This window comes from Athene cunicularia (assembly GCF_003259725.1).
Source record: "Athene cunicularia isolate RWA chromosome 1 unlocalized genomic scaffold, athCun1 chr1_part2, whole genome shotgun sequence".
Lineage (NCBI taxonomy): Eukaryota > Metazoa > Chordata > Aves > Strigiformes > Strigidae > Athene > Athene cunicularia.
This window is the reverse complement of record NW_020799092.1, coordinates 26,733,877-26,757,198: the sequence shown is the minus strand read 5'-3', so window position 1 is coordinate 26,757,198 and position 23,322 is coordinate 26,733,877. Positions and strand designations below refer to the sequence as shown.

General features: G+C 38.3%; 1 protein-coding gene across 1 annotated transcript in view; it reads left to right on the top strand.

Moving 5' to 3' along the window:
• ATXN10 (ataxin 10) overlaps positions 1 to 23,322 on the top strand; it is an 80,345-nt gene that overhangs the window by 28,122 nt on the left and 28,901 nt on the right. Inside the window, exons 5-7 of the mRNA XM_026867949.1 lie at positions 13,939 to 14,104; positions 19,108 to 19,216; positions 22,456 to 22,622. Coding sequence (XP_026723750.1) covers positions 13,939 to 14,104; positions 19,108 to 19,216; positions 22,456 to 22,622 — 442 coding nt within the window. The remainder of the gene's footprint in view (positions 1 to 13,938; positions 14,105 to 19,107; positions 19,217 to 22,455; positions 22,623 to 23,322) is intronic.

Genomic DNA, 23,322 nt, shown 5'->3' with positions numbered 1-23,322 from the left:
TTGGCTGATGAAAACCAAAGATTCTTGTTTTGAATATAAGAACATTTTTTTGACAATGGTAAGTGGAAAAAGTAGGCTTTGTCCTTCAGTCAGTGTTGGTCCTGACGTGTAGTAATGCTGTCTCTTTAGGACAGCTTTTGAAATTTTGTAGGTTTGTGTTACTAATACCTATTCTTTCATTAGAGCTTTCTATTTCTAAAACATTTTTGGATACGAAATGAATTTCGTTTTTTTTGCAGTTAGGTATGCGAAAGACAGACACAGTCATTATTGCTTTGAGAATGTGTTTAGAATAAGTTTTGACTCTGGTGTATTGCTGCTTTTGTTTTGGTGTCCGTTTTTATCATTGCGTACAATCTTCCTGGTTTAAACTAAGTCTTGGTTCATTACTAAAGCACTTTTTTTTTTTTTCCCTCATTGAAGAACTACGTTACTTTCTGGTACAGAAGAGTGTGCATGAGATATAGTCAGGTAAAAGTGCAGAAGATCTCTGTCCCTTTTCTTACGAAGTCAAAGCGGAGCTTTGGATGACTCTCTGGCTGGGCTGTAGAAAAAACATTTTGTCAGCAATTTATTGAAAATTTGGGGCTGTACTTCAGCTCTCACTGAAGTACATACCACTAGGATTGCTTAAACGAATTTACATAGCCATGGTATTTGCAACAGAGCCAGTTCTCTGTTGTAAAGATTTGGGTCCCTCATGCCACAGCTCGCAAAGTGCACAGCGACCGTTTTAAAGTGGCTGTTACAGCGTTATATGGGTGATCCGAAAGGAAGACTGTTCTTCCTCCAGGAGGCTATGCTCACTGCTGGACTCCCAAATGACCGAAGTTAAGATGTTCTTACTTGTTAAGTTAAAAATACTACTTAATTCCTGCCTACCTTCTTGTCTCTCAGCTGGACCATCCGGTTTCGTATTACACCGAATAAAAAGCAAATGCCACGTGTGTTTATTCCTCTTGGTTGGGGTTTCTTGCTGTCAAATGCTGCTTTTAGCTATTGAAAAACTTTCTTTGAATAACCAGGTGAGTTTTGGTTATAGGCAAAACTTTTGTTTACGATTTTATTCCCTTTTATTGTGCACTGAAATTTATGACTTAATGTTCCTCTAAGTTAGTATCTAATGAATTCCACAAATAAACACTTGTGATGCTCGAATTATTTTTGCAGTTGCTGCCATGAACTGTTGGGACAGGGAGAGGACATCCAGGACAAATATTTGGATTTAAGGCCATTGGCTGAACTGTAGTCTCTCCCATGGGGTCGTCCCTACTCCGTTTAGCTAGCACATGTTGGGCTTTCTACGCTTCACCCATGACAGAAGGGCAAGCACATCTTGAAAATCTTTTTTTTTGATGAATTGGCAGTTCCTCCTCTATTCAGGATGCCGCATTCATGGTTAGAGTCCAGTTTTCCATCTGCAAGCTGGAAAAGTCCTTAGGGAAAGTTCAGGAGGAGCCCTTTCCAAGTGTGATGTCTTTGGCTTCTCCCTCCAGTCTTGCAGCAGTTCTGTAGGGAGACTTTGTCAGAAAATCTGAGGTTATTCTGAGCAGTTCCTCAGAGCTCCCTTTTTAGAACTAGCTGTTGGTAGCGGACCTTTTGCAGTTCCTCTTCTGTCTGCCATAAACCCTCTCCCAGAAAAAAAAGAGAGCGGAGGAGGCATCTCTGAAGGCATGATGTAGCTTTCTGGAATTTTTCTGCCACATTTGCCGCCTTGTCAAATCTTGAGACCTTCAGTAGAGACAAGGATCTCCTGTCAGGGAACAGGGAGTGTCTGAAGTGTAGCTATGCTTCCCTGAGAGGATGGGTTATGGGAGATAAGGCCTCAGTTTAGCAACTTCTGAATCTAATCAGTGATGGAAAACCAAGCCATCTACTTTCTGAGAAGTTTTTGCAACAGAGGAGAGCTACTGTGTAGACCAGCAGAGTGAGATTTTGAGACTATAAGCATTTTTAAAACATGTTTGTAGATTGACAGCATAACAAAAATTGCCTCAGAACTTAGAAGAAAGGGAGGTAACAGTTCATGAGTGATACACTTTCTATTAAGTGTTTTCCGTGGCATGCTATGAGCTAAGAAAGACTTAACAAATTTAAGAAGAAAGTCAGATCTGTAAGAAATGCTCTGGTCAAATTTGGTATTCAGTCCTTGTATGATCATACCTGTTTATCCAGACCAGAAGGTCTGAAGGCTCATTTCGTTAAGCTTGTGGTTACTTGTAAGCATCAGAAATGCTTCTATCTCTGAAATCTGTGAAGTTGCAGAATGTAATTCACACATTTAATAAATACTCTTTTGATTTAAGTACTGATACCTCCCCCTCTTTCTCTTTTAGAAGCTTGATCCTCTAAACAGCTCCAAGATTTTTTTTTTTTTAATGTTGCTACCTGTGCCATCTTTAATACCAGATGCTGAGTGGCATTTTAGAATAGTATTAATTTACATATATTAAACAATGTATTTTTAAACTGCCTCTAAACTTCTAGTCAACACAACTCCTGAACTTGTTTCAGGCTAGCAGTCCTGTAATCTTGAATACTAGCAGCTCTTCCGAGGCTGCTGCTCTAACTCCCAAGAGCAATGATCTGAGGAGGCAGATTGTGTATCTCCAACTGAGGTTCTTCAAAACATTGCCTGACTGGCTGTAAACCCATTTGTTTTGTAGCTTTTGGCTAAAATCTTAGAGCAAGAAGAAACTGGAAGTTTTCGGGACTGAAAGCCGTTGAAACTTAACCTGTCTTGTCCTGAATGTTTGGATCTGTAGTTGGGCTTGCAAAGAGTGCCCAGAGCTTGCTGCTCTCAGAAAGTTTCAAGGACTATGATGTTACAGAATGTACTTCAAAGCGTATGTCTTTGCAAAGACACTGGCTCTGCAGAAACAAGTTAGTTTCCTTTCTTTGATTTGATTTATAGCATACACTAATTAAATGATCCTATCTCCTTGATGGTTCTTTGCTGTGCAGTAGTTTTCTAGAAAACGTGTTGTTCTTTGCAACATGCAGCTACTCTCTAGGCTGTTAGCTTAAGAATTAATATCCTCTAAGTCTGGTGAAAAACTTCCACGCTGCTACAGCCTGGTGCATGAGTGACCATTCCTGTCCTGTCTTTAGTCCTGAGATCTCGTCCTTCGCTGTAGTCTCCCCCTTTCAGGGGTTGGTTCTGATCTGTTGCTTCCAGCTTGCTCTGCTCGTGATCACAGCTGTGGGATTAGCATTCCCTCTAAAATACTTCCTTTCACATGGAAAGCTTTTCGACTTCTCAACTTCAGTTCCATTGCTTCTAACGTCTGGTGATTTTTTTTTTTCTTTGTCTTTTAGTCTTGCTTAGTTCCTTTCTATCTGTTCCCTAACAGCAGATGATCAACCTGGTAAACTGTGATCATCTTTCTGCATTATGCATCTTTTGGTTCCGCTTCCTCCACCCCTCAGTTCCATCTTCTGTTTCTTCAAAGGGATGAACATGGTTTTCAAGCCCTTGCGAGACAATAATTAATTTTCTCCATCTTTCCAATATACCTCTATAGTTGTACGCTGATTTAATACTGAAGTGTGGACAAACTAAGTTGAACATATGTTAAACATGTAAGCAAATGTACTTATTCCATAAGCTGATTCTCTTTTTCCAGTGCTGCTTTCTTTCAGCAGCTGCTGCCTACCAAAGGATGCTATCAGGGAATTGGACATAGCCTTCCTTTAGGAAACAAAGCTGGAATACACTGCTCAGCAACCAGAATGTATTTCCTACTCACTCTTTTTCTGTGTGATTACTATCAAGGTCTGAAGAGTCCTCTGTAACAAACTCTCTTGCAGTTGCAAAGGAAAAAGAAAGCACAAGCAGAATCCGGAGTCAGGTGTAATATCCTGACAAGGTTTGCCAGGCACTGCTAATTTAATTTTTTTTTTTTTTTTTTTTTTTTTTTTTTTTTTTTTTTTCAGTAAAAGCATTTTCTTAAAACATGCAGAGGGCTATGTCTTAAGCTCTGGAATATTGTGGAACCTTTAAAAAGTCGCTCCTGTGTGTTTCCCCACACATACACATCTACTCCCTTTTGGGTTTGTATTGATCAACAGCAGAAAAGTGTGTCACACAGTTTAGGAGCTACTGTGTTTAGAAGCGAAACCAGCACAGAATGCCACATGAGATCTATTTTAGAATATTGAACCTGCAGACATATGTGTTTTGTAAAATAATTAGGAAAAAGTAGTACAGAATTACATTATAATTTATCCTTACCAAGACCAGGGTGTATTTGAAAAGCTGTTTATTTTAGAAATACTTTGGTGGTTCCATTAGAGATGAGAGTATAGCTTGTGTCATCAGTTTTTCCAAGTGTGTGCATGGGGCAGTGTAGCTACTATGGAAAGAAAAAACAGGTTGTATTTTTGATTCCTGAAGAGCAAGTAACAAAAATCCTCCATTTTAAAATAAGAGGCGTAATATGCCTTTTGGCTTCCAGAAAAACGATATTAAGAGTGTGGTCAGCTGTTTGGCATGGGAAGTATGAATTTTTTTGAACATCCACTTTCTCTTTTTGAAACCACAACTCCATGATGACTATAAAGATTAGGATGTGGGGCTCCCCCTCCTCATTTTTTGCCTTTGGTTATTTTGTCCTGGCTCATGGAAAGAAGTGTGGACAGAAACTAGTGCTCCTGTGGCAAGGAGTGTCGCCCGTGGGCACAGACTTAAAGGCGAAGATGGAACTCCTCAGTAGAGTGCTTGTTGTAGGCATGTGGTGGAGAAACCAGAAAATGTTACCTTTTTTTTTTTTTTTCCTCTTCTCTTCTTTCTCTTCATTTTGGGCTGTCAGCTTTGTCTCTTCTCACCGACAGTTTAGGGTGTCCTCTGCCCCTTCTTCTACGCTCCAGGAAGTAATTCTTATTTTTAATTCCAGGAAAGTTGGAGTTATGTTGCAGGTTCCAAGTTCAACTGTGGTTTTAAATACTACTGACAATTGGAAAAATTTCCTTAATTGTAGAGATCTGAGTAACTTCTACTTTCTATTTGCAGTAGCAGCGTATTGGCACAGATTTCCTCAGTCTTTCAAAGCCCAGCCTTACATGTTTATTTATCTTGTCACCTCTTTCTTCTTGTATATTTTGTGGAGAGGGAGGGAGCAGGAAGTGATTGTATTGCTAATCATCTTCAGCTTCTTTCTGGGTAGCTCTTCAGAAAAATATTATTCCAGTGGTGTGCCTAATTAAATCTCTTTTTAGTGCCTTTCAGATGTATCTATCAAATTGAATGTGAGCGTCTTCTGAGTCAGAGAAATATTACAGATAATCCAAACTCAGTTTCTTAGACATGACAGTTGACTTGGTGGACAGTATAATGGCCTGTATTATGGGTAATGAAGATGGAAGGGTGTTCATTGTTGGGCTTGATTCAGCTCAGGAGAGGAGTATTGTGATTCTTGGTACTTGGAGTTGAGCCTAAAATATGAAAATGTGTCTAGCTGTCCTTCTTTTGAGCAAGAAGTGCTGGTGTTTGGGATGTATTACCTGGTTTCTAAACGTCTTTGTGACATCACATGTGTTCCATTTGTTATTAAATAGCTTTATACTTGTAATTGTTTTTTAAATAGTTTTGATAGGGTGCTTATGTTCTTGTGCAAGGACAAAAAATACTTCTGCTTCTAAAATATGCTCTGGTCCCAAACAATTCCTCATGAGGCAGATTGTTGGTTTTTTTTTTTTTAGTATCTGAAAAGGCTGGTGATATGGCTTTGAAAGTTTATCTGACTAAATTTTCTCCTTTATTTTCTTCAAAATTTGGATGATTTTGTTACATCTGTTTGTTTAACTACAGTAAAAATAACTATTTTATTCTTACTAAGTATTTTGGGTAGAGTGACATTATTGTAGGATGATGAAAAACGCTTTGGTTTTGAGATGGCAAGGGAAGTGTGCTGATCAAACAGAGAATCGCCGTGGCTTTCTCATCTTGCAGTTGAAACATTTGTGAGGGTTTTCTTCCTCTTTTTCTGAGACTGAGGACACTGTTCTCTAAACTTGCTAATGGGATAAAATCAAGTTAATCAACTTAATAAGGAGCATGAGATTTGATGATAAAGTTGATTGCTTACACCCGGCTTTGATTGGAGCGAGCTTAGTGGTCATTTGGAATATACTGAGCGCAAATGCAGTTTATACCATTTCATCTTGGCTGCTTCTCAAGTTCAATTTGGTACAATGCAGCCCTTGTGCTATTGTAAAGTCTTTGAACTCCGAACATCTCCTCCTGTATTTATCTACTATGTAAGCACTTGATTTTTTTAGGATTTTAGCCAAACAATTTTTTAAAAGTCAAGAAAATTGGCATATTTAACACTGTTCATTTGTTACTGTGTTACGCTTGCATAACAGCTTTAATTTTCACCATTTCCTTTGCTAAATTACAGTGGTCCTCAGTTTATCCCAGTGGTTCTGCTGTTGGCCCCCAAAGGGAGTTTAAATCTCCTACGAAAGACTTTTGTGTGCATCTGAAATGCCATATTCAGTCAGTAACCCAAAACTGGATGTCTTTTTTTTTAATTTTTATTTTAGGGTTGTGGATGGTCTTACTTTTTCTGTTGTTCTCCCCTGCCCCAAATGAAAAACAGGAGAGCTGTGGACTGAAGATGCTAGATTTAATTTGCTGCATCCTTGCTTAACTACCACCGAATCTTTTGGGCATGGTAGCAAGAGTTGAAAGTGTTTTACTCTACTGCTAATTTTTCTGTTATCTTTTGGTGATGCTCTTGTACAATATGCTAGTACTCTGTTCTTTATGATACAGTAATGCAGGAAGTGGTTAAGGAAAAAGAGAAACTTAAATACAGAGGCAGAAATTTCATGTGAAGCATGAATAAATGCTTAAATACAGAAGTGAAAATCATCATGTTGTGAAATTAATAGGGTAAGAAGTGTATTCAGAAGTCTATGCTCCTTTATAAGGGGAAATTTTATTCGAAATTACTGCAAGCTCCTCAAGCAGTAGAGGTTAGTCCACCAAACATGAAAGACGTGTGAATAAATGCAAGAGTGTAGACCCAAGTAACGACTAAAATACAGGTTTTCCACTTTGCGGTAGTAATCACTAATGTGTACCTAGTAGCGTTGGATCTTCTTGTGATAATTATGGATTTTTTTTTAACTACAGGGCAAATAGTCAAGATTTCATCAAAATAATGTTAATCATAAAAATTAAGATTTAAATTCCTAGTCCCAAATGCAAAATTGAAAAAAATCAGGCTTCAGATTGTCTCCTTAAACGCACTTTTACCATACTTCATTGTCAGATGAAATTTGTATGTTATGAGGCTAAGTACCCTGTTCTGCACAACTCCTATTACACTTTTTTCTTTTGCAGGTCCAGATAAAAGCCTTTGCTTCTACTCAGGTCCCTGAATACTAGTGTCAGTTGTTACCATTCTAATGTTTAACCATGGATGGCTTGTGTGCTGTGAATTGTCAGTTCAGGAGCTGTAGAAGTGTTCCCCTTGACTGCACTGCTGATGGCTTCATTCTGTTGTTACGGCCGAGTCTGAGCTGCTCAGTTGGAATACATCTGTACTGTTGACTTTGGGGAGGTCTGTAGGCTCAAATTTGTGTTGAGAAACTCTTGACTAAATGCTACACTGCTCAGAATGCCAATTTTAAATTGATGAATCCCTACGCCTATACTATATTTTTTTTTTCCTTGAATGTGTGTGTACAAGTATCAGTAAAAAAAAGCACAGCACAAACCAGCTTTTCATCTCCCTCCCCCTCTTAAAAATGTCTAGTTTACAGTAACTGAAGCTGATCTGGGCTAAGTCCACAGTTACTGTTAGAAATACAATAGCTGTTAATTGTTTGGACCTCTTCTTCTCCTGTTTCCCCAATTACCATAAGTATTTGTCAAAAAAATACTTCGTTGCAGCTGGAAACCTTCTATGTGATCTTCCTGTTAGCTATGTAGTGATTCACAGCTACACAAAATAAAAGGCTGTCAGCAAAGTGTAAAAGTAGGGAGGAGGCAGAAGGAATCTGAAATTGCTTGGTTTTCATATTATTTTAGCTGTTCTTTCTCAGTAGGTTCATCAGCTCAGAGGATTCTCTGAGGTTTGACCTGTTGGTATATTTAGTAGGTAGACATGCTGCTTAAAAAATGCATACTTTAGTATGCATATACCTGTGCAGCATATATAACACTGCTAGTACTCCTAGGAATGTAATTTGAGGAAAAAAATATTTTTACGTACTTTGTTTTTTCCAGTAATGCTAAAAGCACATGTCTGGCTTGAAATTTAATTGATTGGCATCTGCTGTTGAGTGCTGTGAGTGGTGCTCGGGAAGGTGATCAGTGTAAATACTGGTATTAGCACTAAGCTAGACTGACCCTACCTACCTGCCTCATAGAGCAAGGAGTTAGAGTTGGTTATCAGCTTAGGCTCCTGTTAAACAGGGAGGGTAATTTTTTTTTTTTTTTTTTTAAGTTGAGAACAGCATTTTGCTGCCTTGCATCTGACGAAGAAGTTTCCATTAAAAAAAAAAAAAAAAAAAAAAAAAAAGAGTCAAGATTTCATGCCTGTGTCTTGATTTCATAAGAGCACCACACCCTGCAGTGTTTTACAGCTGTATTTGAAATGTCCTCAGCTGTTCATACTTCTGTTGCAATAACAAGAAATTAAAAGGAAGCCTTTACTAAAGTTGGAAGTCTGTCTAATACTGATTAGCAGAAACTAAAAACCGTAGATGTTCAGATGCCTACGATTGCTTAATCTTTTAGTATTTCCACTACTGAAAATATAAAATTCTTCAACAAATCTTTGTCTTGAAAAAAAATAGCTAGTTTTCCTTCAAGCCTTTAAGCATATGTGTTGAATTGATGGGAATTGGCCATCGCTAGAGTTGTGACAATCTTATAATTGCTTTAATAGAGAATCGGGGAAGATAAAAAATAATTTTGTTAGAATAATTGATTTTGGGAAATCTTGTACTATAATTCTACAGCTCCTCCAACTGCTTGAAGATCTTGTGGTCTTGTTTATGTATTCAACATGGCTACTTTGTTCCCCATTTGCTCAGGGAAACTGCAGCTTGCCCCTATAGTTTTTGCAGGTGAAAGAGCAAGCAGTAAACAAAGCAGTCCCTTAATGTTTTTCTTTCCTGTGTGGTTTGCTGTGATTAAAACCACGGTGTTATTACAAATGGGGATACAGAGTCTGATCAGAGGTTACGAAGAAACAAAAGGCATGTCAGGCAAAGAAAGAGGGTATGTTAGGTTGGGAACCATAGATACAATATTAATGTATAGGGATGGGATGAAAAAAAAGGGATGGGAATGATAAGGAGGGAAATATTGGCTTCCTCATTTATTCAGGTTGACCAAATGGGAATGAAGATAAGCTGTAGCCTTACTGTGCCTGGAGGTGGGGGCGCCTTAACCAGTTAGCAGGAAAGAGTGTTTTAAATGAACAAGCTGGATTTAATTGGGAGAGGATGTCATGAATGGCAGTTTGTCTGTATGTTTTCGTAATGCCCTTGAGGACAGTCAGGCCTGGGTGTTCATTCGTACTTTAAGCAATAGATGTAATCAGTTTCTAGAGAGGTTTCAGCTGGATTTGTGGCATGGACCATGCCTTGAGTGCAAGGCTGTTGGTGTCAGCGTCATATGGGTGATCGTGTGTGCACGGCTGCTCACAGCATATTCACCAAATATATTACCAATCCCAAGAGTTCTGCAAATCAAGTAAACTCAATTAAGATTTCCAAAACCATAATCACAGTACAGTTTATTACGAATTTGATACTGTTTAATTTACTGTCAAACATGGAAGTGGTGTAGAAATAGTCCTTTTGCATCAGCTATGGAAGAAAACCGTGCCGTGGCATCTTCCTGTATAACGTTAGCGTATTTAAGAATGCATTCTTTTGAGATATATGAGGAGACAAGTCCAAATGAGATAAAAACATTTTGACTGTCGTTAACTGGAGAAAAAAGTAACCGTATAAACCAAAGCACAGGGAATTCATTGTTTCAAAATGAGACAAGGAGCTTTCACCGCAAGAGTTGCCGCATTGGGTGTCCAATAAGGCTGACTAAGTCATATAAATGAAGCAAGGACAGATGTGGTATTGAGGTGTCTGGGGAAAGCAGCTTGAGCTCATGAATATATGGTAACTCTCAGTTACAGTATTCTCTATCGTGCACATTAAATACACTTACTTTAAATGTATTTACTGAAACAAAATTAACTGTGCTGAGAAAGTTTGCGAATACATACGCTAGTGGTGACTGTTAAAGTTGGCAGTTGCCTTAGATAACCAAAGTATATGCAGTTGCATAACCGCAGTTATTTGCACTATTCACAGTATTTGCACTATTCAAAGTATTTCCTGTAATTGAAATCTAGTGCATTTGTGATACAGTGGCCACGGTGCGTGCCATGAAGTAGTTCTTGTTGTAGAAGCGGATCTGGAATCTGAATTTTCAATTAAAATAAAATTCCTGACTTCTGGACACCTTTCTCTTGCGTTTCCAAACAAATTTAAGCACTTTGGTTGCATGTCTGAGTTTGCAAATGGCCTGAAATAAATACTGTGATGATACGATCAGGTTTTTAATGGTATTCTGGCTTAGAAAAGTGTATGATGATGTGACAGTGCCTGCTGTTTCTCTGCAAGTGATTCTTGCAGAAACATACAGCTATGGTATTGAGCCAAAAGATTGTAGGTTCTTGAATTCTTTGCCAGATTTGAGATTTCCCTGCACGCGTGTGCAAGTATTTGGCAGAAGTATGTAGAAGAAGCTTGCTTTGCTTTAATCCAAGTTAGCCTTGAGCATGGACAGTGTAAGTTAATGCCTTGATAGTCCTAATTATGTTGTAAAAATCTTCAAAATGAGTAAATCTGTGTTGTTGTCCCTTTTTAAGAAGGGGTCTTATAGTGAACTGCAAAAAACCCGCAAGTGAATAGCTCCAGGTGTTTTTAAGATGCTCGACTACTTACATGTTTAGTTTTGAATTTTGTGTTATTTCTTGTGAAGTGTTCTCAGTGAATGTTGCAGTCTGGAAATGGGCACTCAAGTAGTATCAGTGGCACCACTTCTTGCTTACGCTGTGGTGGGTTTTTGTTCTTGGTAATGCTCGCAGAAACAGACCAGCTGAAGGTAGTGTTGGTTTGTAGTCCTTCACAAATTTACCAATTTTCATTCAATAGGATGCTTGCAAGTATTGTTCGAAGAGTGAAGTGTTTCAGGAAAGAGAAGTCTCAGTTGCAGAGGAAGAACGTCCCAGGTGTCTGGCACTTACTAAGAGGTTATGAACCAAGCACACTTGATACAAAAAATTATTTGGCAGTAATAAAATTGATAGAATTTTACAATACTATTTTTAGACAGGCTCAGCTAGACTTTATTTTGAGCTATCAGATATAAATTGCCCTTTAATGCTGTGGTTTATTTGCAGACTATAGGAGAGAGTAATGTGTTTTACTGATGATGGCAAATATTTTGTAGTAGTTGTTCTGAGTTCTTGCCAATTTGGTCAGCTTCAGGAAGAACTTGTTTAAATTTGGCTAGGGGGGAAAAAAAGGCAACAGATTGACAAAAAGTCTAAGTGGTGCCTAAAGAAATGGAAGATGACACAGCATGATCATTTCCAAGTAGAAATATAATAATAAATATAAAATACAAAATTGTGTTTCAGATATTGAACTGTTACAAAAATTCACGATGAGACATGCTAAACCTGGTCGTCATATCTGTTGTGTTTAGCTATAGGCAAACAAATAGGAACAAATTCTCTCATCTGAAAGGCTGAAGAGCTGTGAGATTGTTTAAAAGAAATGAACAGATTGCATTGTGTGGGAGAACTAACTTGGAAAAATCCGGGTGAGTCTTGGTAGAAAACTGAGAGAAACAATAGAAGAAAGGAATGTAAGGGAACTTGCCCCAGAACAAAAAGTGTTGCTCTCAGGAAATTGTTGGCTGAATGGCAAGACTTGCTTGAAATTCAGGCGAAAGATGGGCATGTCCTGAATGACTGCGCCTGGAAGAAAACTCAGGAGAACATTTTTGACATGAATACCTAAAGAGAACAGAAAATTTTAAAAGAAAGTACATACAGGTGGTGTTTTAATGCCACTCCTATTTCTCTGGAAGGATTATGGTTGTCTGTAAGGGCACCTGATTATATTGCAACAGGAGGAGTAATGCAAAAAATTTCCCTATTGGCAACAGTTTCATCTCAGTAATCGTTTTTGGAAATATGTGGTGACCCTTCAGCTTCTTCACAAAAGGATTGCTTGTTGTTTTTAAACATGTATTCTTTGGATTATTGGTGCAACAATAGCTGACTAGAATTCTCTAGAATTCTGTTATGCAGGAGGTAGTATTTTACTGGAATGATTCCTGTAATTGTAAAGTCTGTGAGCAGCCTGTTTTCTTAGCTGAGTGTGTGCTTGAAGGCTCGAAACTTGCATGTCAAATCAGCCCCGTCTTTGGGGATGAATGACATATCTACGCACTTAGGTTGATTTTTGTATAGTGTGCCAGATCTGAAAGCCTCCGCTCACATAGGGATGTTGGGTAACTGGGCTCCGGTAGGTTGTAGATGGACAAGTGTGTGGTACTCAGCTGTAACCTGCAGAGCAAACAGCCCGTGTGTTGTGTGTCACTGCTGCGTCACCCGCGTCAGCAAAGCCTGTGGGAGAGGTTACGGGTGTTTGACAGCCTTCTGTCTGGAGTCCATCCTCTCCCAAACAGCATTTCTGTGCTACTGTGTCGAAAAAGCTTTTTGTCCTCATTCAGGTAATTGTTTAATGCGGCTGTATTAATGACACTGAGGGTTGAGTTTAGCAAGAACTGAGTAGCTGTTACGTGATTAATAGGGGTGAGTTCTTGGAGGTTAACAAAGCAGTGACCGTGCTTTTTCCACAGAAAAAGACATTTCTCTTCCCCTTGTGACAACCTGCTAAAAAAAAAAAAAAAAAAAAAAAAAAAGCATTTGAACTATTCCACATGTTTTAAATGTCAGTCCTTCCATCTGAATTGCAAATATTTTAGTGAAAGAAAACCCTGAGCCTGCTCTTGAATTCATTCAATAAATAGGGCTCTTTCAGGTTGAGAGAATTACAGTGGGACTTCACTAACCCATGTGCTCCTCTGCGCTGGAGTTGAACAGGGAAGCTGTAGGAGGGCCTCTGCCACGTTAAAGTCCTGCTGCCACAAAATACTCCCAGTTTGCCCTAACGGCATGAAGGGATATTGGAAATAAAATGACATTAAACCTGTTAAAATAAATGACCCAAGTACATTTTATAGAGCAGCTTCGTTATGTATCCACTTACTCACTGGTTTAATACACTGAGTAACTCTTAGTGGGCATATGAGTAATTAACTTGGATTTACTGTAGTCCATCTAGTGGCGATTATAAAACAGCTGTAAAGAACCGAGCGTGTATATCAATTTTTATTTCCCCTGTTTCTGCTCAGAATTACTTTGGGCTTGGGAAGGAGAATTAGTGAAAGCCTGTGTGCAAGGCAAGGGCTGTGAAAAGCTGCTGTTTTCAAACGGAAGCTGTCAAATAGCCTGTGTTTATTTTGCTGAATTTAACAACAGCTTTTAAGAGCTGTTCTGGTGGAAATTCTAGGCACAGGGAATATGCAGTCACAGTAACGTTGTGTTAGGACGTAAGAAATTAGAAATTGAAATAGACTTGAGAAAAATATTGACTTGGCTGTCTGGCCAGATTGTATTAATTGAATGATGAATTAAATTAACGGTGCGCAGTAATAAAGCAGCGAACTGGAACTGATTGCCGGTGTTTGTAAGGCTTCTCAATTTTTAAAAATCAGCTCTGTTACTAGCATGCTAATTTGTACCATTTTTAACAACTTTATCTGCTTACTCTGCTGATAATTCTGTATGGCTTAGTGAATTTGATTAACAAGTTTTTTTTTTCTGATTCTAGAGTTACTTTGTTAGAGCTGATGATGGCAAAATTAAGTGAGAAGAACCAGATTACCAGTGAAGAAATGAATGTGTTCATGAAACATGCTGACTTCCTTGCAGGCTGTTTCCAAGAGAAATGTGAAGCTGTGCTCAAGTTAACTTCTGCAGCGGATGCAGAAGATGAGGTATGACTGATGAAAAAACATTATACTGCTAGAATCTGAAGTGGTGAGTCTTTATTGCCGCTGTTACCCAAGTGACACCTGTGTACATTCCCAGTTTTTATTGGGAAAGCAGCAGCAGAGTTCACGGTAGAATCTATAAGACAGCAGCCCAATTTTCCTTTTAATTCCAGGATGACAAAGAATATGGTAATTTGAGATAGAAATAAGTCTCCCACATCATTAAAAATCTCAAAATTTTAAAAATGTTCAAAATTTTACATGTTTGGATGTTTTATTATGTTTGTCCTAAGGATCATGTCTATAATTTATTTGGGTTGCGAATCATATTTTATTCAAATATAAATCAAACCAAAATATTTATTTTATTTATAGGTGGGAAGCAGAATCTCTTTTTTTTTTCCCCTCTTAAAAATGGGGTAAAAATGGAGTAAATGCTTTTTTTTTTCTAGCAGCACTAAAGTAGATACTAGGTTTGTTGGTTTTTTTTTTAAATTAAATAACTGATTATAACTTGATAATTATTATATCATTTAGGCCCCAAATCCTAGATCTTTGAAAATGCATTTTGCTGCTTGAAGGGTGGGTGTTCCTGATCTGATTGGGACCTGGAACATCGAGTTCTGGTCATGGAGAGCTGTGGGGGTGTGTGATAGGCTTAGTGGAGGGGACCTGTCCGAAACGTACAGTGATCCTCCCTGCAAGCCAGGGCTTGGCTTACTGAGTCTCCCCCATTTCCCAGTGATTTGGGGCTTGCTGCTGGACCTCTCGTGGCTCTGACGAGGCGGTGCTCCTGGGGCCAGCTGGTGTCCACAGCATCAAGTTGCAGAGCTTGCTGGGCTCTTTCGTGGCAGACAGCTCCTGTCTCCTGAGCACCCGGACACTTGCCCCAACCCCAAGTCCACTTGAAAGAAATCTGTTATTGCTTCAGACTTAATGAACTGGTTCTGTTGAGGATGGCCACAATGAAGTCCCTCTGCAAGCTAAATAGGAAGGCTTTTATGGGTCACAGATGGTTTGTGGATTGCACTTTGGGAACCTCTGATGCAGCGCTGAGTCCTGCATGGCTGCCTTTTATTTCCTCCTTATGAAAAGAGTTGCTGACTACTTGCCACACCATATAGTGCCGTAGGGAGGTTTAGGCCATCTAAGGGCAGAGGTCTTTTCAAACAGTCTGGTGTTCTCTCTTTCCCCCCCCCCACCCCTTACTTCAACAAGCTGCTTGAGGATCTAACACCACCTTTGGGAACACAGAAAGCAACTTGCACCATAACTTGCAGTGCCCTTATTTGGGCTCTCTTAGGTCTAGTGAGCAGGCAGTGCCAGGTCTTACAGGTCTCAGTTCTTGATCCATCTTGCATAGATAAAGTTTTCTTGGTTTTCAGCTGATTTAGGGCTGAGTATTGTAGTTTTGTTGTGTTTTTGGTTTTGTGTTTTTTTTTTGTTTGTTTTTTAAAGAAAACTAAAAGTCTGAGAAATGGCTTAGTTAAATGTAGAACTAGTTAATCACTGATTCTCACTGATTAGTCATGCTTATTTTCAGAAGTCAGTAATGTGTTTTCTTAATAAGATATTTAAATATACGTTTTTAAAAAAAGTCACATCTAGCTTCTGTCTTGCCAAGTGACCACAACAGTATGTTGATGTTGTTACCCATTATGGGTATAGTCAGAAGCATTTTATTATTAAAATAAAATTAACATGTAATAGCTTCATTTGTAGAAACTCTTGAGAACAGCTGTCATAACAAATTTACTATCAAAGTGAAAAAAGTGATCTTTAAACACTGTTATATGATGATGTTATACAGTGTTCTGTTTGCTGATTATTTTTTTCCATTTAAATAGACACAGGAATTTTAAATGTATGTTGAGAGGTGTTACAAAAAGATATCAAAAATCACTTTGAGGAGATGATAGTTGGATGTGTTAAAGAACCAACCACACAGCAATCTCTTCTTATCTGTTCGAGAAGCACAGCTTTCCCCCCTTCCATGCAACTGCTTAGTCTGTTATGTTAGAAAACTTAATTGACTACTTCTGGAAAAGGTATCAGCTTGGCAGTAAGAGGATGTATGCTGAGACAATTCTATCTCCCCTCTGCCTTCTCTCTCTGTTGCTTTCTTTTTGCCTTCCCCCTGCCCCCCTCTTTCTATTTTTTTAAAAATTTTTTTTATTTATCCTGTGTGGTTACTTTCCAAGTATTCCGTGGCTTCAGTTCTTGGAAAAAAACATTTGTATGCGCCTAGCAGAAGGAGGTCTCTGTCCAACTTGAAGGTGCTGGGACAGCAGTATTGAGGATATTACTGTATAACTTGCCCTGCTTGATACTGACTTTTTATTCTTCTCTCACATAAACCTGATATATGATGAGTATCACTATTTGGTGGGAAATGTGGATCATTTAATGAGCACAAAATATGTCATAATAGCTGAATAAATGGAGTGCAATGACAAGAATAGTTTAAAAAAATGTGTGTATGTGCATATTGTGTGTAAGCATTTATTTATAACATATGCTGGCAATTGGAGAAGAGAAATGGCAGCTAAAATTCATAAAACTGTTTCTTTTCTTTCTAGAAATGATCAAAAATTGCACCAATTTCTCCTTGATGATATAAATATTTTAGTCTTTGCGTAACAGTTGAACTTAAACTGAAAAAAAAATGCATTTAAAAATGCTTTAGGTGGCATCTGTGATATTAAACTAAACTCTGCCTGGACTTTTCTGTGGCCCTGAAGCCAAGTGCCTTGGTCAGGCTGTGTCTGTACTAGTAAGCTGCCTCAGCCTCCAAAACTGCGAGGCCACATTTGAAAACTGTCTTTTGGGAACAGTCCTTGAACTGGCCTGACTCCCAAAATGTTGTCTGGGTGTCCCATCCAGTGTTTAATTTATTATATGTAGACACTGTCTTTTTTTCCCTAAGGAACCTCAGGTCTTGCAGCTTCCATCTTAAACCGATGAAAAGCTAATCATATGCTTCTGCAGTGCTTAAACCAATGTTTAAAATAGCTTTTCCATTATAAGCCTGAGTTCAGCATCAGTTTGCTTTCACTAACTTTCAACCATACTTGCAAAATAAAACCCTTCCCTGGATTTTAAATTCTTATTTCATGTCTTTATAAAGAACATATTTTCTGAGTCTCTCTTGAAATATGTTTATTTAAAAACTCCTTGATTATTTCCTTATTTACTTTTCAGATTAAATCCACATCAAGAAGGCTGTCAGACTTCAAAATATTTTGGGGTTTGAACAGCATTTTACTCTTGAACTTGAAGTATTCTGCTTTATTGCCTTTCTTCTGTACAGGTGGAGGGTGGGAAAAAAAGTAAAAATTGGGAAGATGGGGCAGGGAGGTGGAACCTAACCAGAGATGTTTAAATAGGTTTTTTTTTAAAGTATCGAGTTGTGAATGTAGATCAGAATTTGAGGGGGTTTTGTGCTTTTTAAGTAATCTGTTCCTCTTCACAAATCTAGGTGGAACAGTTGCTGAACTAAGCCAGTTGGTAGGATAAGAGAAAGGGAGAGATGGTGGTGTAAAGTCTTGGGAAGAAATATGTAGAGGGCGGTGGAAAAAAAAAAAAAGGGAGGGGAGTGGGTGAAAAAGGATAAGCCTGAGAAAGGAAAAGCCACAACTCATAGTATCTGCTGCTACAGAGCTTCTGTTATGTCTGTGGGTAATGGGGTACACAGGCAGCAAGGGCCGTTGTGCCTTCCTACTGTGATTTATAGTTGCCTGTTGATATTTGTTTGCTTTACAGTTGTAAAGCCTGTAACACTGCCTTGTGCAAGGGTAAGTGTTAAGCATATGAGCTGAAGAGGCTTTTGGTTAAGCTACTGTCTTGTAACAATGGAAAATGGCTTAAAAATTGTGAATACCTGCCTACTGTCTCTGAACTACAGCTGGGGCATTCTTACTTTATAACAGGACAGTGACCAGTGTATTCAGAGGCAGGTTTTCTGCTCTTGAAAGCAATTTATTGAATAACTTAGGGCAATACCTGCACCTTCCTACACTTATGTGAGGGGGGGAAAAAAAATTTAAATACAGCTTTAGGACCCTATAACAATTTGTTATCTTCAAGGAGCGTAGGAAGCAGCAAGGAGTGGATATAATCATAGTACTTAATTACTGAACATTATTGTTGATTTCATTTACGTTATGTTGATTATACGGGTTCAAAAATATTTTACTGTTGGTAAGTAAATGTTTGGTCCAGGACAGAGAGGCAAGGCCTATGTCTAAGTCTTTTCAAGGCTACTAACAGTTTACGTACCACACCTTGCGTGGAATCGTCCTGCAGTCAGAGTCTGGTTCTTGAGCAATATGTGGTGTTCCACATTATGCTGTGCACTCCTAAGGTAGTTTCTGGAAGTGCTGGATTGTCATTAGAAGCATGCATCAACATAGTCTGTGAGGAAAAAATAGTCCTCTGGCTGAATAAATAATATGCAAATAAAATTGTGTGTCTCATACCTAACCAAAATGCTGCATCGATGATCCCAATCCTATTTACCCAAGAATAATGTAAATTCTCGCAGCCAAAGTTCATTTGACCACAGAACTTTACAGAATTCCTGCGGATAACAAATTGGTGTCTTGCAGGCGGTGTTTGTGTCTTTAAAGTGGGACACTCCTACTGAATAAACTCAAAGAAAACATTTATACAGAAATAATTTTCTCAGCTAGTAATTTTCTGCATTTCTGCTTTTGGAAGCTACTGTGTTTTTGTTAAAATTTTATCCCTTATGGCTCTGTTTTGGTTTCCCCATGATTTTTCAGGGCACGTATAACACTGACTGCAGAAAAGAAATTATTGCAGTGTAATACATTATTGTTACTGTAAAAAGATGTCCTCGTTTATATAAATTTATTCTTGGCAGTTTAGAAGACCTGCAAAGAACCTGAGTGCTGAGAGCTCGTGTCCTCTGTTTAAATCATTATTTTTATGTTCTGATGGTATCCTTCATAAGCCATTTTCAGAAATGTAATTTTCATTTACAGGAAGCATTGGTTACAATTCGTCTTCTTGACGTTCTTTGTGAAATGACCTCAAACAACGGACAGCTAGAAGGTCTACAGGCTTTGCCTGGTTTGCTTGAAACAGCCATAGGTGAGTGAAAAGCCACAAGGTTTATTAACCGTTGGATTGCTCCAAATCATGTTGCTCTGAATGAAAACATGTTTTTCACAACTGGTGATAATTATCATTCTGACCTTTTAATAAAATAAATAAATAGGAAGATTGAATTAATCTACGTTTTCAAATATTTGACTTGTTCCTGGAATTTTTCTGCTTCTCTGCTTGCTCTGTTGGCCCCTATTACCCAACAGAGCCTTGATTCAACCGTCAGCAATGCGCTCTTTATACAGGAAGAGTTGGGCAAAGGACAGCTGCCTCCTGTGTTCTTCCACTGCCTGAATGTGTGTGGAGGAATTTCCTCAAGCACTAGAAAAAGGACTTTTCCATGCTTATTCCCTTCTGCTTCCCAAATTTCTGAAAACTGAAAGTAGGTAGGTTGAATGTTCGTAACCAAATTCGTTGGCTTTGAAAGGTCAGTTTGAAAGAAGCTAAGAAACAACAAGCAAAGGGCTGTACACAAAGATAATTAAGCCAGGATGGTCCAGAGGGACCCTGTATACTCAGGGAGGAAGGAGAAGGGGGTATATGTGTACTGACTTGTGCCTTCCTAAATCTTAGTACTTTCTGAGACTGCTGTATGCCACTGTTTTCTGAGAAAATTGTGCAAGTTTATGGATTTTTAAAGAGAAATATACAATATTTTGGCTAGAAAGAAAACGGGTGAAACAGCTGTTAACTGTTACTATTTTGAGATATTTAGAAGGTCCTTGCTGTAAAACAAACCAACCAACCCAAACCAAAGAAAAAAACCCAAACAAAAAACCTACCCCAAAGACTGAAAAATATCCAAACCTCTATTTTTGGTGACAGGTTCATAGTTTTATTGCTTACAGTAAGATGACCAACAAGAAGATGTGTTTTGTGCATGTGTATGTGTTTTGAGGAAACTCAAAGTTACGCATTGTGTCATCTGAATGCTTGTGTCAGTCTTTCAACTTAAACGAGAATTTCAAGGAGCTGCAGATCAGTTAAGCTGAGCAGTTTATAGGCCAGCCCTCCCTTCCCTAGCTGTGCCCAGGCTGACTTTTCTCCACAGTGGTCTCCAGGCTAAAACATTGCTACCTTGTGCATCCTACATATTTCCCACATGCCCTCAGCCAACAGGAATTTATCAACACGTATAGTTTCTCTTGAAGGCTACCTTTTGGCTACAAGACTCCTTTAATCCTGGATTAGCAAAAAGGATGGAAAAACTGTATTGATGTATCACCTTCAGTATTTAGTTCTGAAGACCAGAAGAATAAGGATAGTGTGAAAGGTTTTTATCTAATAGATCTTTTGATGAGGTAGTTCTCATGATACAAACTGAAATTTCCTGTTGGAAATTACTGAAAGGTTGATTGAAGGATCTGAGAAAAAGATCATTCAGATATTAAGCATCAACTAAGGAGTGTGTCTTGCTATTTTCAGTAATTGTTAAAGATTAAGTTAGAGAGTAATTCTGCAAGTGTTAATAATATCTTTAGCACTGTTAACAGCTCGATTGCACAGTGTTTGGGAAATATCACCAGGGAGGGAAAGGATCTTTTGGGCTGAAGGTCGTTTTGGAAGAATTGCTCTCTGGGATGATGAGGGAACGGCAGGCTGAGATGTCCTTTAGTTGAGAGCATGGGGGACATCCCAGGAGCAGTTGCTGCGTTGTGTTGACGTGCGGTGTTTGAGGGGAGCACTCCTCTCTCTGGGTTGGCATCATGCATGGAAGGTGGCTGCTTTCCTTCCACCTTTTCTGTGCTTCCCCTTCCAGGTAGGTGCACTGTTCATTGAGTTTGTCTGCACAGCAATAAAATTTGAAGAGTCTTATTACTTTTTTGAAGGATTTTTGGGTTTGTTTTTAATCCTCTTGTTCAGGGGTCCCTCTTAAGGGCAGGCAGAAGGTTTGGGAAGACCATAGAATTCCCTCTTAGGTGTTTCTATGTGGGAAAATACAAAGACTGTAAGGCAAGGAAACACACAAAGTGGAATGCCACGAGAAGGATATGAGACACTGCTGATTTTTATGAATGTATGGGTTTTAGGGTCAGTCAGGAGATTGACTGATTTTTTTCCTAGTTCAAAGTATGAACAAAAAGAAGTGGTAGCTGTCATACGGGAGGCCTCTAGGCCCTAGTTTAGTAGTTTCATATTTTAAAATATAATAGTTAATAGTTTCATATTAAAAAAACCCCTACCAAACATGTAGTTACCTCTTTATCAGCACAGAGATCTTTTTCTTCTCCTGTATCATCTGGGAGTGAAACTACAATATGAGGACCTATGTAGTTTCTTCTGATTTAAATCCAGGAAATCTACTGCCCATTCCACTATGGAGATGTCATATTTTCAGCAGGAGGGCTTATATAACCTGTGCTATATGTGCTGTAACCTGATTTTTGCTATGTTTTTACTGTTCCACCTTAAGTTTCATGAAGCTTCTGGGGGACAATGGCATACCTGGGCATTTATTAGTATTGCAGGTTGCTTAGAGGAGAAATACTTGTTAATTTTTAAATATAGGCACAGCCTTTAGTGAATTGACTTCTCAGCTCTGTGAGCTCTCAGGTGTTCACATGATTTCAACTTCTCTTCGAGGTGTGGTCTCTTTGTGGAATGTTGTTTTCACAGATTTTAGTTTCCCTTCTCCCCGATTCCTCTCTGGAGCACTGAAGAAAAAAATCCTAGTTGCTGTAAACTAGCATTTACCATATAGGAACATTAGTATTTCTTAGCTGACAAGATTAAGGCACTGAAAGATGTGTAAAAATGTGTCAAGGTGCTAGATGTACTCAAAATCTTTCTTATACTCCAGGGTTAGGAACAGACTGGAGCAGAGAGGAAAAAAAAATAAATCTGTGATTAGTATGTATTGCTGTGACAAGTTGGAAATAAAGGAAGTTTTCTAAAAAACTTGGTTTTAGCAATATATTTACGGTGCCAGAGTCATCAACAGCCTACAAATTCTGACTCTTCAGGTAGAGACTGATGGCACCAGCCTTCAGACTTCATGTCTGAACTATGTAAGTGTGTAAAAAGGACACACAAATACCTTCTGCCATGGCCTTTTATGGTTATACTAGGATAAATTAAGAAATTAAGGAAACTTTCAAAGTTCTTTGACATATTGCTGAATGTCTGAAATTATATTGATTAACTTTTAACCTAAGAGTCGTAGAGCTCTGTGTAAAGTGATACTAATTTTCATGTAGTAATTAAAATATTCTTGTTTTCTGTAGATACTCTGAGATTAACTCATCTTGCTGGGAAACAGGCTGTAAATATTTTCACTGCCACACATATGACAGGGCAAGAAGAAATTTCGCATCCAGCTGTGGGTTTTAAATCTCATCTCATTCGTTTGATTGGAAATTTGTGTTACAAAAATAAGAAAAACCAAGACAAGGTAAGTTTATACATTTTTCTGGCAGAACTCTGACATACCTGACTGTGATTTTACTGATATACTGTTGACCTGTAAATAGAGATTAAAATTGGTCATGTAAAGGAGATTTTTTTTTTCATTGTTAGCGTTTTTGAATTATTATCACAGGTATGCTAACTTTTAATAACAATGTGATGTGTGTCTGTCTACCTTCTACTTCAGTCATATAAAATTCAAGGCAGTGCCTAACTCCTTTATTGTATTAATTTCTGCACTTTCTTTGAAAAGATAATATCTGAGACTAAACCTCAACTTTGCTTTGAAGAAATGGATGAGAATTGTTACATGAACAATTTTAAATCTTTGAATTAGTCTCTAATGCTTTTTCCCCCTTCTCACCCCTTCCCTAATATTTTTTATTAAAAATGTAGGTCTGCTTCCATCCAATCTCAGTAGCCTCAGCTTGGTGAAAAGTTTCTGTTTCTCTAGTTCTTCCTTGTTATAGAGAAACCCTCTGATTTCTGTATCTTCCTTTTCTCATAGAGGTGTCATTCCTTACGGCAGCCTTGTCCTGGAAGGAAATGGTCTTGAGTAGCCTTTGTTATTGATATTTGTTATTGAATAAGGAAATTTGGGATTGTTTTCCTTTCTTTATTAATTTGAATAAAAATTTTCACCTGCTCTCATGCAAGCAATTTTTAGCCTGAAAAAGTGAAAAACA